Consider the following 13,797-nt stretch of genomic DNA (forward strand, 5'->3'; position numbering starts at 1 on the left):
CACCATGCAGGTTTTTCAATACTATTTTTTCTAAAATAATTTTTTAAGTTACACTGTAACCAAATAAACACTAAAATATATGCAGAAAAGTTAACTGATATAAGTAGAAATGTAAAATGACTAATTGTTTTCAATTCTGAGTCTTAGATTCCATTCATCCACATTTTTTTGCAAACCAGCATTTTGTTATATAATGTTCTCATTCCAATAAAATACATTTAATGGCATATTTCAGCTTTTAAGTGATGTTACTTATTTTTGCAACTTTCTGAATAAGCAGTGTTAATCAAATTCTATTCCACTCATTCTTCATATTAAAGATTTTTTTTTTTTTTTTCAAAAGACAAGATATATTTTTCCCCAAGACAGACTATCAAAGTGATTGCCTGGTAGACTACAAAACATCAACTGAGGCTCAGTTAATTTGCACTTACTACATAAAAAAGAGATCATTGAGGGAATGGGATTTTCAGGAAATAGCTACATACAACCTCTTCAAGCTGCAGAAGTAGATTCCACCTGATTTGTGCTGCCATTCGTTTAACTGAAGTCAAACAGCTGCACTGTGTTTTAATCAAAACAGTAAACTTCAAAAGACACATCCCAAGTTCAGGAGAGACTATAATTACAGTTCCCATGAACACCCATTAACTTTGCAGTCTCCGCAGAGAAGTATGCACAAACCACCACCTCAACCTTTAAAAATAATGACCGGTAGGAGCTCGGAGTAGAAACGGAAAAGGTATTTTATGTTTTTACCAAAGCCCATAAAAAACAATAAATTGTTACAACTCACACAACAATTCTTCATAATTAAGGAGTGGTTAAAGAAACTGTTTTCCTATTGTCACCCTTCGGCCTACCTTACCTCTTCCCTTTCACTCCCAAATTTCTTACCTGGAAGCTACAGTTAATTCTGGAGTTTGACACCCACATATGATAACAAAAATAAACTATGAAAAAAGGTACTGAAGAAGTTTTCCTTGAAGAAGTAGCGTCTCACAATGAGACAAGTGAAACAATTTATTTTCCACAATTCTCTGTTAAAACTGTTTCTGATTACAAAGACTCTACAGCAGCTCCTGTTTTCCGGACAGATACACTTACCACAAGAGACACGTTTCCTGAGATAAGATGCGACGCTGTTATCCCAGGAGTATGGTCCAAATGATCCCGCAAGTAGCCAGATAAGTCCTCTTTTCTGTCTCGGTAAGACACTTAGTCATATAGAGATATAAAAAAAAAATTGCTAACTATTAAAATTACGTGTTTGATAATTGATGATAAAAATAGAATCATAGCACAGTTTGGGTTGGAAGGGACCTTAAAGCCCCCCCAATGCCACCCCCTGCCCCGGGCAGGGCCCCCTTCCCCCAGCCCAGGGGGCTCCCAGCCCCGTCCAACCTGGCCTTGAACCCTTCCAGGGAGGGGGCAGCCACAGCTGCTCTGGGCACCCTGGGCCAGCGCCTCACCCCCCAAACAGGGAAGAATTTCTGCATTAGATCTCATCTAAATCTCCCCTCTTTCAGCTTAAAACCATCACCCCTCATCTTATCCCTACATTCCCTGATAAAGAGTCCCTCCTCAATGCTAGCTTCATCTCAAAAGCCAGCTGCAAGAGAATCAACTGCTATTTCTTTTTCTTAGTGAATGCAATAAAAAGTGTGCAGAAAAATGTATTTATGTTAACCCGGCATGAGCCTAACCCAAAAAACTAAGCCACAGGGAAACACCAGAGCAAAGGTCAGTTGGAAGAAAGCTCCGCTTGGCATCAGGTAGCTAAAAGATAACTTTACATTCATAGCTCCTGAGATCTTACCCTAATATACAGGATTTTCTCTTGCAACAGAACTAGATTATAGACTACAGCCTTTTTTTTCTTCCATGTTTCTTAGAAAACTGAATGATGAAATATTCTGTTGAAATAAATATACTTTAGTTTCACAGCTTGCTATACTAGATGTAAGTTGTTCTAACAGGAACTCTAGGTATTTTTCCCCAGTCACACCCTCAATTCTTTAAGTACAAGATCTCTGGCCTTGCCCTGCAAGTACCTTATTTAAGGAGTACTTGTTTCTATGGAAGAACAAACACACATACTTTTTTTTTTTTTTTTTTTTTTCCTTATAGAAAAATGTTTCTTTGCATTATAAAAGAGTGCTTTGTTCTTCCTGAAATAAGGGACTGAAAGTCACCTGCCGTGGTCCATACAGCAGTGCCACTCTAGCACTCCCACCTACCTTCTGCCCTTTGCTCGCTTCTCCCCACTTGTCTGAGAGAAAATCATAAAAACAGATGCTCTGCAGAACCCACTTGCGTACCAGCATCTCTCTCCTGTGTCATCTTTTCATACATGTGGTGAGGTGCAAATTTCAAGACACCTGCTTTCATGGTGGCTTGCTGCTGGCACACTGCCTTCTGGATTCCCTGATATCTAATAAAAGGCAACTTGACATTCCCACACATCAAAAAATTAAGCGAACACAAGACCAATCCATCGGAAGCCGATCTTCATTCATTGTGGGGCTCACATGCCTTCTGGTGCTCACTTTTTAACAGAAAACTTCACAATGAAGAATTATGCCAGCTTTATTTCTTTTGGAATATTATTTCTAAAGCAATAGACCTGTTTTGCCTTTAGAGAAAAAAGGCAACATCCTTGGCCTCGAGCATGTATATACCATGGATTGCTCAAGATCACAATGTATTTCTCATCTGGTATATATTTTTCATGATACAGCAAGGGTTAGTTTGATCTTTTTGACACAGAGGCATTCATTCTATCTCTAGGGATGAAAAAGACACTTCTTTCTCACATAGCTGTATTCACAGATAAACGGTAATCTTGAACTTCATAAAGAATCATCATGGAATATAAAAAAATTATGAAAAATGTGATAAATTACATGTATTTTTTCTAGAGAGGAAACAACAAGCTAAAATGAAATGTTCTTTTCTTCCCCACACCCACTTTTGAAAGCTACCCACTAGCTAATATAAAAATGGATGCCATTTCAGATCACAACTCCTTTCATTTCTTACAGACTATTTTTTTCTGAGACATTCTGGTTCAGTGGTGCCACCGAAAGTAGAAAAAACAGTATAACAGAATGTAATTCTTGTGCTGTTCTAGATACCATCGCCAGAGTGACTTTAAATTGTTTTTGAACGAACTAGAAAGTTCAAGTTAATTGAACACAAGGATTCACGTAGCAAATTATCTTACTACTAATGATATGGAAGGAAGAAGACTGATTAGTAAACCCTGCTGGATACTTGCAATGTGAGATGTCGAGAGATGCCAGAACTAAATCAGAGAGGTGAAGATCAATAGTTCTTTAATCAATGGTGGATTACAGTGGGATTTATTCTGCTGAAAACAGCAGGGGCAGATAAATTCCCCACTGAGATTAATTACTGGGAAGGGTGGATGCAAACAGAGGAGTGCAGTTATCTTTGTGACAACTGTAAGTGGCAAGAAGAACAGCAGTGGGAGCACAGAGCTATTGCCTGGGTCTCTGCTGGTGACCAATGACACCCTCATCAAATTCCCAGCATCTCGTCATTTCTTAGAAGAAACTGCCTTGAAGAAGTTGTATTTCTACAAACACAAATAGTGCAAACCAAAGAGCAGGGACACAATTTTTTTGTCTTTGTCTTTAAATTGATGGGTTGTTACAGCTTCTGGGTTCACAAAAACTCTGTATTGTGGAGACAAAAGCACCAATGTATACAGCTAAAGAATGACAGGTTCATGCACAAACATGCTGATCACATTCACAGCACCTACTTAAGTCAAGGGGTTGCCAGAGCTGTTCTGGGGCTCTGTCTGTGGGGGCTCTCCATGTAATCCATCATTATCATTATAGCCTTTGGTGCTAAACATCATAGTTCCCACAAACTAACCACTAATGCGTCATGCACTAGTGCTAAATACTGTAAACCGAGACACTAAGCAGGCTAAGCAGAAGAGAAATCACAGAACATCTCTTGTAATAAAACCGATTTAGAAACAAGTCATAAATTGAAATTACTGTGACTTTGAACTACTTAAGCAATTTACTAACGTGAAAAAAACAGAGCTAACAGCTTAGCTTGTCAGTATTTGATTTTCTACCAGCCTGAGGGAAAGATACCTAATTGGTCTCCCCCATGACATTTTACATCGACTTACCTTATCAGAAGACAGCAAGATGGAGAGAGTCCAGCAGATATTAAATTTGCTGGACATAATCTGATGAATTTATTTGTTCACTTGCTTTGGTTATTACCAGCAATTGTTTGAGAGGTCTCTGTCTTAAACTTTGATCAGATGGCATCAACTTGTCCGTTTTATTTCTTGTAGAAAACATTTCAGAAAATATTTTCAACCCTGACACCGCTGCAGCTATATTGATGTATTTTCAATGAATCCGAAATCAAGAGGTTTAAAAGAAATTTCTGGGTTTTTTTTTCTCTGAATTTTATCAGATACCAGCAATCACGTCTGTGTGGCAAATCAGAAAAGGTTCTTTATTGGCAAAAATGAATGTTTAATACAGATATGATATAAATTACAAAAAATGTTTTAAAAATCACCTCTCCAGGATACCCAAATTAATTGAAGGTGGAGTCTCAATGAAGCAAATAAGTCTTTCCCAGATCAACTCTTATTTTAGAGCAGGTCATAAAAATAGTCCAGGCCTTGTCCCAATTCCCAGATGGATATTCCAGTGCCCAATTCTTTCGCAAGCTCTAAGCGCAACTGGATGGACTAAGACAAAGACACATAAAGCAATTACCAGACATTAGATACTCAGGGCTGCCATCTCTTCATGCCATTATAAGACTTTTTAAAAACATCTATCCTTGAACCAGATACTGAAAAACCTAGTCTGTATTTCAAATACTCTCTGGTTAGCAAGCAATCATTCAGTAAGAGACAGTTAATTGCACCAGTTAATTCAATGACCTAATAAAAGATAACCAGCTAAACAGACAAAATGCCACAGAAATAAATCAGGTTTATGAACTATGCAAAGGACTATTCTAATTCAGGCTATCATTTCACAATGTACAGAAATTCCAACTCTACCCAGAAATGTCTCAGGGGTAAAATAAAACTTTATTACTGAAGACAATTGGAACAACTTGTCAAATATCATCAAGATCTCTTACCTACCTTTGCCTTCTCCCAGGACAGAGTCACAGTTTTCATTATCACAGTTCTATTTTAAAGAGATTCTGGGAGATTAATATTTAAAAGTATCCCTATCTGAGCTCCAGCCATTGATTTCATGTTAGTTTAGCCACTGGTTTACAAGGGAAGCAATACCACAATTCATGTTCTGCACTTTTTTTCAGTTCGGACAGTAAAAATGACTCTTTTTCAATCTTTTACCTTCAGGTTTTCTTACCCTGAATTGCAGCACTACCATGTTTAAACTGCTCATTCTAGGGATGTGTTTAAAACTCATTTCCATAGAAAACAGAACAAAGTATCAAGGCATCATGAACTGGGCCTTGTGTTCATGACTGTGTTTAACTAACCATGAACAAATCAATTTTGAGCAACCTGACAGTGATTGTAACATTAAAAGCGGGACAAAACACACTTGTCATGTGGTAATAAAAGTAAGTCTTCCCCAAACATTGATCACCATTAGGCGAACAACTCTTTGATTTGCCCCAGCATACAAATCTCAAAATATTGCATTACAAGGTTGTTGAAATTGGAAAGAAAAATGGTTTCCATGAATTCACCAAGCAACTCAGTTGAGTATCTGTTAGAGAAGAAGTAATGACAGAAATGTACTGGAATAAGTGTTCTTAACCTGGTTAGTACTGACAATAGCAGGGTGAAATCCTTCCACAAGGCCAAAGCAAACACAGCATCACAACACGCAGCATGCTCTATCTTTTCTCTGATAGGTTTGCAATGAAACTTTATAACTGTCTAAGACAGGTACTACTAGCAGGAACATAGTTAGATATGGTAATTAATATCTCATATGTGCTACTACTTCCACCATTATTAGATTAATTAAAGGAAATATCCTTGTATTAATGGAGTTTAAGATAACAATCCTGTTCAGAAAAACAGAGCCTTAGATCATTAAACACGTTTAACCATACAAAAAGTCTCTGTTCTCTATAAATATGATATACTTTCACTACAGAAGCAGTTCCTTTCCAATATTAAAAACCATCAGAGGCTTAACATACTGCCTTTACCTTAATTTGAGAAAATTTAAAGATAGCTGCCTAGGAACTAAGGCTGCAAATAATCATTTTATCCTGTATTCTGGTATATTGCAGACTATTGTGTAGATAGAAATTGTATGTCCTGCCAGAGGTCTTTAGTAAGGCTAAATGCTTAAGTTTTCAAAACACTAAAATATTTTTCATAGAAGCAGAACTGAAGACAACAGGGTGATGCAGGCTGCCAGGGACCGTTACAGAGGAAGACAAAAGTTCCCCAAGCTTCCAGCCAACATGATTAGAAGGAAAATTCCTTTGGTCTCATATGACAATCAGCACGTCTGTTAGCACATGAACTGTGCACTCAAACAGATCTTCTCAGAGCACTGGTTTGCACTGGTGTGTCTTATCTCTAGATGTGGTTAATCTTCAAAGATGCCAAAACCCCATTATGCATGAGATAGAAAAAACACTCTTCTCATACAGGCAGCTGAAGCTTTGAATCGTAAGAACTACATGAGAGTAAACTTTTCTCACAAAATCCTAAACCCAGTTCAACATTTTCTGAAGTGTCTCAATAACACAAGTAAACATCTCTTTCCTCTTACAGCCCTCTGACGTGAAAAAGTGGCACCCACCTTCAGTGTTGGGTAGAAGACGGCATGTTTTCCTCCTTTATTTCTGCAAAACAGGAAAAACAAAGTCACAATAGCTTTGACAGATACTCATAGGATTTTTAGCTGAGGTTAGAATTCAAAACCAGTTTATTCCTCCCCACTAAAAGGAAACAAAGACAGTGATGAAGGAAATGCCAATTTTATTTTGAAGAAGTTGTTGTTATTAAAAATAAGATACACCAGTACGTTCAGCACATGAGCTGAACACCCATATCAAAGACAGAGACTACTTGCCATTTACCAGCTTGTACCTTTGAGATTTCCTGCCCATTGTTCACTCCGCTCTGGAAGCTGTGGCTCTCTGTCTCTTAAATCAGACGCTTTTGCCATCAACTTCCATTCATTCCTTGCTTGCGTTCTGGCTACTTTATCTACTGAGGGCAGGGTAGGACCAAAATCTTCTCTATTTCTCTTCCTTTTCTACTGCAGGTAAGAACTTCTACTCCTGCCCCTTTTCTACTGCAGCTACAAACATACATCACAGCACATAAATCCAAAGTGGTGGGGAAAGAAAAGCCATTAAGACAAGGTACACAGCATATCCAAAAGTCAAGTCTGCAACCATGTCACTGTCCTGCAGGTATCAGTTACAGGGGTGTTTGTCAGAAAGGTCCTCCTGACAAAATCACCCTACTTAAATGGGCTTTGAGAATAAGTAAATGGGCTTTGACGACGTTAGCAGCTGGGAAGTTAGAAAGTTCAAAATATGACTGTATAGAGTCAAAGACCTGTTAGAGGAGTCTTTGCATAGCAACTGCATCATACCACAACTACAACAACAAAAATCCCTGGTTATCTAAATGATTCTTGAAACGTCTTCGGGATAAGGCCTTTCAAAACATCTGAAGAACAGAGCATAGTTTCCTAGTAACTAGCACAAAGTTTGGGAAGAAATCAGGTAACTTTAATAATTATGATGAAAGGTCCAAACATCTTTGGGCATAACATTTCATCCAAGAATTGGTTACAATGAAATACAGTACAGGCAGAGCCAGACACGGTACTTAATTACCCTATACTAGTGGCTTTTATGGAGGACAGCTCTTAAAACTGTTTTGAGAAAAAGAAAAAGCTGACAGCAAAAATAGAGGATCCAAGACGAGATCCAGAACAGAGGTGGTTTGATACTAAACTTAAACAAACACTGAGATAACTTGTTACAACTGGATTATAAAACTGTCAGATAGTAAAAGACCATTGTGCCTACTAAATATGCATCTGAAAAAGATGAAGATATTTGGTTGCCCAACGCAAACTGTGAAAAATTTTCTCCAATTCCCCAAATTACTATCTTTCAGGTTAAATTAAATCCTAGCAGCATAAAATATATGGACAGGGCAAGCTATGCTGGGCACAGATACCAAGGCTGCATTTTAAACCCCTAATAATGAGAACGATGAGTTACAAGTGGTCTCACAGCACCACTCTGCCAGTTAGGCTAGGAGGAAATGCAGAGTGCATGGACAGACCAAGTAGGAATTGCTCCCAAAATCTCCCAACTTACATAAATGCATACTTACCTGTGCACTGGGACAAGCACTTAGAGACAACAGATTTCTATAACTATGTGTAATGGTCTCTGCCTGCTACATGAAAATCATTAGCTGCGCTTTGCTTAAAGATTCATGATTTGACTTCTTAGCAACTGCAGACAGGCAAGATTTCCAGGTGAGATGCTTTACCAGTGAAGTGTATTTCTGGCTTGGCTGTCATCCCCGCCCAATGTAACCGAACCTTTGCAAACCACAGTGGCAACTGAAAAAGAGTTTCACCCTGCCGACACGCGGGGCCACGCGCCTGCCTGCCACGCGCAGCGCAGCAAGGGAAGCTTACAGGGATTTTCAGCTCCAGTGTGCTTCCTCAAGGAATCTCCAAAGATAGGCTTTCAAAGGCAAATGATGTAGTGCTACTGAGAAGCTATTCCTTTTCCACACTGTTGTGGTTTCGGCCTGATTGACAGCCAACCACAATGCAGCACCTCTCTCTCCCTTCCCCTCCAGCAATGAGAAGGGACAGAGAGCCAGGCTTGGGGTTCAAGATAGGACTGGGATGGGGGAAAATCCCCCTTTTATGATCATGAGCAAAAGGCAGACTCGTTAGGGGAAGAAAAAAAAAGAACATACATTTATTACAGACACTAACAACACATAACAGAGTAGGACAGTGAGAAGCATTGCCACATCTTGAGAACACCTTCCCCCCACCCCTCCCTTCTTCCCGGGCTCAGCTCTGCTCCCGATATCTCTACCTCCTCCCCCAGCGGCGCAGGGGCAGGGAATGGGGGGGTGCAGTCAGCGCTGCCACTTCCTTCATCTTCGGTGAGGGAAGTGTCCAAAACTTGTTACCCCCTGCTCCATCGTGGTCCCCCTCTCACAGGAGACAGTCCTCCACAAACTTTCTCCGACATGAGTCCCTCCCACGGGCCGCAGCGTTCCCCACACTGCTCCGTCATGGGTCACTAACTCCCTCCGACTGGATTCCCTCCCACGGCTGCAGCCCTTCCCGAGCTGCTCCGGCGTGGGACTCCCCCGCATGCTGCAATCCTCCCAGCGCTGAATTACAGCAGCGGGGCTGCCTTTTTCCATGAGACCCCGGCCTTCTTCGGGCACAGAACCTTGATCAGCCGAGCAGGAACAACAGGCTGTAAATCAATGTCTGCTCCACCGTAGATCTTCATGGGTGGCAGGGGGGGGCCGCCCTGCCGTCTCCCCACAGGATACAGGAGGGTCTCTGCTCCGGCCCACCTCCCCCCTCCTTTCTTCCTCTGTTCCTCCACTGACCTTGGTGTTCATGCAGCTGCAGCAACTCTTCCTCACAAGTCCAACTGCCCGTCACCACGTCCCTTCTTAAATACGTTATCGCAGAGGCGCAGTCGATTGGCTCAATTTCCCAAACAGAAGTGGAGCTGATGTGGAGCTGGGGGAGCTTCGAGAAGCTTCTCACAGGGGGCCGCCCCGATAGCCCCCTCCCCTGCCACCAAAAAACTCCACCAATCACTCAACCCAGGACACACACGGTCAGTTTGTGAGGAGATGTTTAGGAAACGCGTTTCAGAAACGACAATCCCATGCCATTCAAACAGAGCTCTCTGACTGACTCTTCCGAGTGGAAGTTTTCAATCCAGCAGTCACTGTGTCTCCAGTTGGATTGTGCATTAAGGATCAGTAAAACAAAGCTTCTGATTTATTCCTCTTTAGTTAACAGGAAAACCCTTGTAATTGTTTGGCATAAAGTAATTTTGCAACAGGATACCAAAGAATTAAATATGAAGGAACAGAGACCTTAGTGCTTTCATATAAATACAGAAAATAAATGAAAACACTGCTGACCAACAGGTAAATATTTTTTTTTTTTTTCTGATAAGAAATACATGTTGATGAGCAGTCAGGAGAAAATTACAGACTGAAAGAAGCCTTAAAAATTAAACTAAAAATATAAAAGTAGGACATTTTTAGCTTTGGTATTTTTTGGGGGGGTTGTGTTTTTTCAGTTTTTTTGGTTTGTTTGTTTGTTGTTGTTTTTTTTTCACATTTAAAAATATTTAAACCAAGAAGGTATTTAGGAAATAACAAAGTAGTTCTGATTTTTTTTTTCTTAAAGCACCCTAAAATGTGTTTTATTTGTTTTCAGTGGTGTGTCTCCACATTACCGATGCATTGAGTAAAATACAAGGCACAGTTCTGTAGAAGTATTAGGATTTTGTTTGCATAATTTTACCATATTTTTGTGTACTTGAATACAAAAATAGAAAATTAATACTGAGGCTTAATAAGATGTTGCTGGGTTTTTAAAAAAATCTGTTTTAAACAGGATTTTTCCTAGCATCAGGAATCCTCTTGTCATTTCATGATGAAAAAGGGAGGACGAAGAAAGTTATTACCCTTTCTCTCCATGATCTCAGTCCTTTAAAAAACTTTATCTGGAAATTACTTGATATCATTCTCATTACTTTTCTCTACGGTCCATCTCAGTTAGTGGAAATCTGTTGCTTGACCGTTCTTATCACTAGGACTTGTAAATCCAGGCTCTTGTTCCACAGATTTTTCTCAGAACTATTTTTGGCTGAGTTATTGGTAATCACCCAACAGCTCACAGCACTAATCTTAGAGCCTCTCATTAGCCGATACTCAGCAGATAACTTTGACGGATAACTTCTGAAGATAAGACTCATCAGACTTCTCCTCTAATGATTGTTTTGGCTTATGTTATTTCATTAATCCTTCTCTGATTTACTTCTCTTGCCTGAAGCAGTCTTTTATGCGGCAGTTCACTGTTGACACACAGATCACAAACAGCAGAATTTCCATTTGATGAAGTCAGTTCCACTCTACAGTTAATTGGTAATTCCTTGTGTACTGGGCCATGCTCAAGAATATTTGCAGAATGGTAAGTTAATAAATGTAACTCACTTTTTGTATTCAAAGTAGTGTTCAGCAATTTGTTCATCCCAGACAATTTTTGGTTTGTGCTCCTTCAAGGTTTCAATGTACCTACAAATTAAAAACACAGATACGGAATTAACTTTTCTAAAAAGCAGTAATGAAATTATATTGCAGAAATTTCTGAAAAAGCGGTTTTACCATGTTTAGATGCTGAACACCGTATCAGAAATACCTCCCTGCTGACAGATAATTTCCTCAGTCACTTTACAACCTGCCATGTTTACATTTTGAGGCTTTTCTTTTTAAAGGAATGAATTGATTAACGATCATCAATTGACAAATATATAAAGGCACATGAAGGCAATGCTTCAATATTTCTACAGTGCGATTCCTATATGCCAAAGCACAGGAACTGAAGTCATCCCTACGCTGTACCTATTTGTGTCCTCCAAGGCTAGTCAAAGCAATTCTTAATTATAAGTCACTATTATGTGATCAGAAAAGTTCTTCTACAAAAGGGGCTCAGTTAATCTTCTAAAAATTAAATTTAAAAAGAGCTTGTTTTCAAGGAAAAGTTACTGCGAAGTAACCCTGCATATGAATTTTCCCTACCACTAGCTTCTTGGCATTACTCTCTTGTGTGGACATTTTGAACATGGAATGACCTACTTCATACCAACTTGAATAAAAGGGAGGACATCATAATACGCGTACCCAAAAAACTGCATAGACAACTGGTATGGAATAGTCAGTATGCTGTAAAACCACGTTCTTGGTTAGTTCACAGTATCATCTCAGTGTAGAGACAGTGTCTCCTTGTGTCTGCATTTCTGACTGCACAACAGAAACAAAGCTGCTTGCTGCCTCATGTAAGAAGACCAGAAGATGGCAAGCTACTGCCAGTGATAGAGGCCACATGGGTGTCACAGAAATAAAAAATAACCTGCCTCTTTGGCCAGCAAGAAGGCTGAACTTAATGTCTCTGATGACAACTTTCCTGACTAAATACTAGGGTGTTTATCTCACCACAGGCCAAGCACCATCAGTTTCTTTTACACCTTGGGGACTGTATCAGGAATTTGAATTCCAAGTCCCATTATCAGTACTCTATCTTTATCATGATTATATAAAGCTACCACAGGCAAACACGGTGATCATAAAGTAGCATTAAAATTATTCTCCTAATTTTGCAAAATCTATCAAAACCATCTCTTCCACAGTATGTCTCATTCTTGCAATAATATCTCTGCTCATGAAAGGATTTGCATGGAGGAATTTGCCTTCAAATCATCTAATTTTTAAATAAGGAATTTCCATCTCCTATATAAAAGATTCTAAGTGATTCCCATCAGCCACTCTGCTGACTCCATCAGTGCTGAAATTCCACCTCACTATATACTTCAAAAAACAGAGGAAAAAGCTTGTATTTCTCAGTTTGAAAAAGACTTATTTTCTCCTCTGGTATTATTCTAAATGCAATTACAATATTCAGTATTGCAGGGAATACCTCCTCTCTTTTGCTGTGGCTTGCTCACTCAGATATTGGTAAATTGTTGCCTACTGCTAGCAGTTTTAGAGAAGGTTTTCGTTTTGTATTTAAGTCAAATGAACCTGAGCCAGGCAAGTTATTTAAGTATCTACATAAGCAAACACATGGCAGCAGCTATTGCACTCTTCTCAATTCACACATGCCCTGGAACAGCTCAACTTTCCAAATAATGCAAGTTAAACCTTGGAACCTGCCCATCTCTTTTTATGATATACAACATGTTAAGTTGCCCCACTAGAGAAATATGCAGCGATCTAGTTTTGTGTATTTAAAATTTAATGATAGCTTTTAGCACTTTACCCCAATTCAGAATGGCAACTTCTGTAATGACAGGAGACGACACTCATATAGAACGTGGGACCAAGATGTTACAGGCCAGAAGACAAGAATTACCAGCCAAGACACCTTGGCACACAGTTTTATTCCTGAATGTATGACTTTAGATGGGAAATCCTAATTTCACTTGCTAAAAATCCCAGCACAATTAGAGGGTGTTCAACATACATATGAACAAGCTTTAAAATTAGAAATGCAACTTGAAGCAATTATTATAGCCTGTTATATATATTATTATTTTAAAGCTGTTCTGGCATGCACTGCACTTAATGAGAAGCCATTCTGACCAGGCACAGAGAATTTATTTCCCTTTCTCCTGCCTCTAGGCATTTATCACCACAGTATGCAAGATCAAAAACCAGCAAGTTCATTTTCAAATTACATCTATAGTGATGAGACTAGCTCTAAGCTTGAGTTGGGGAAAAAAGAAATATTCGGCCCCAAATTGTCACTACTATCCATTAATTTTGGTTGACCTACTGGAAACATATTAACTTGGTTTTTACATTGTCTGTATTAAAGATAACAAAAATCCAAAGTGCAATGTTCAAAACAATAAGCTCCCATTTACTTCAACTGCAACTGTGTACTCCATGCTTCTGAAAGTCAAGTTTTGTATTTCTCAACCTGACAACAAGGTTGCTGTGAGGAGTCTGGAAGAGGTACAGCAACA

The 13,797-nt window shown here is 39.2% G+C and overlaps 1 protein-coding gene across 1 annotated transcript in view; it reads right to left on the minus strand.

Moving 5' to 3' along the window:
- Positions 1-4,487: 4,487 nt before the first annotated feature.
- The window catches only part of CHID1 (chitinase domain containing 1), a 122,076-nt gene continuing 112,766 nt past the window's right edge, over positions 4,488-13,797 (minus strand). The window contains 3 exon segments of the mRNA XM_042785517.1: positions 4,488-4,753; positions 6,819-6,861; positions 11,267-11,347. Coding sequence (XP_042641451.1) covers positions 4,655-4,753; positions 6,819-6,861; positions 11,267-11,347 — 223 coding nt within the window. The 3' untranslated portion in view covers positions 4,488-4,654.

Source organism: Tyto alba, unplaced genomic scaffold, assembly GCF_018691265.1.
Source record: "Tyto alba isolate M040663 unplaced genomic scaffold, T.alba_DEE_v4.0 Super-Scaffold_8, whole genome shotgun sequence".
NCBI lineage: Eukaryota > Metazoa > Chordata > Aves > Strigiformes > Tytonidae > Tyto > Tyto alba.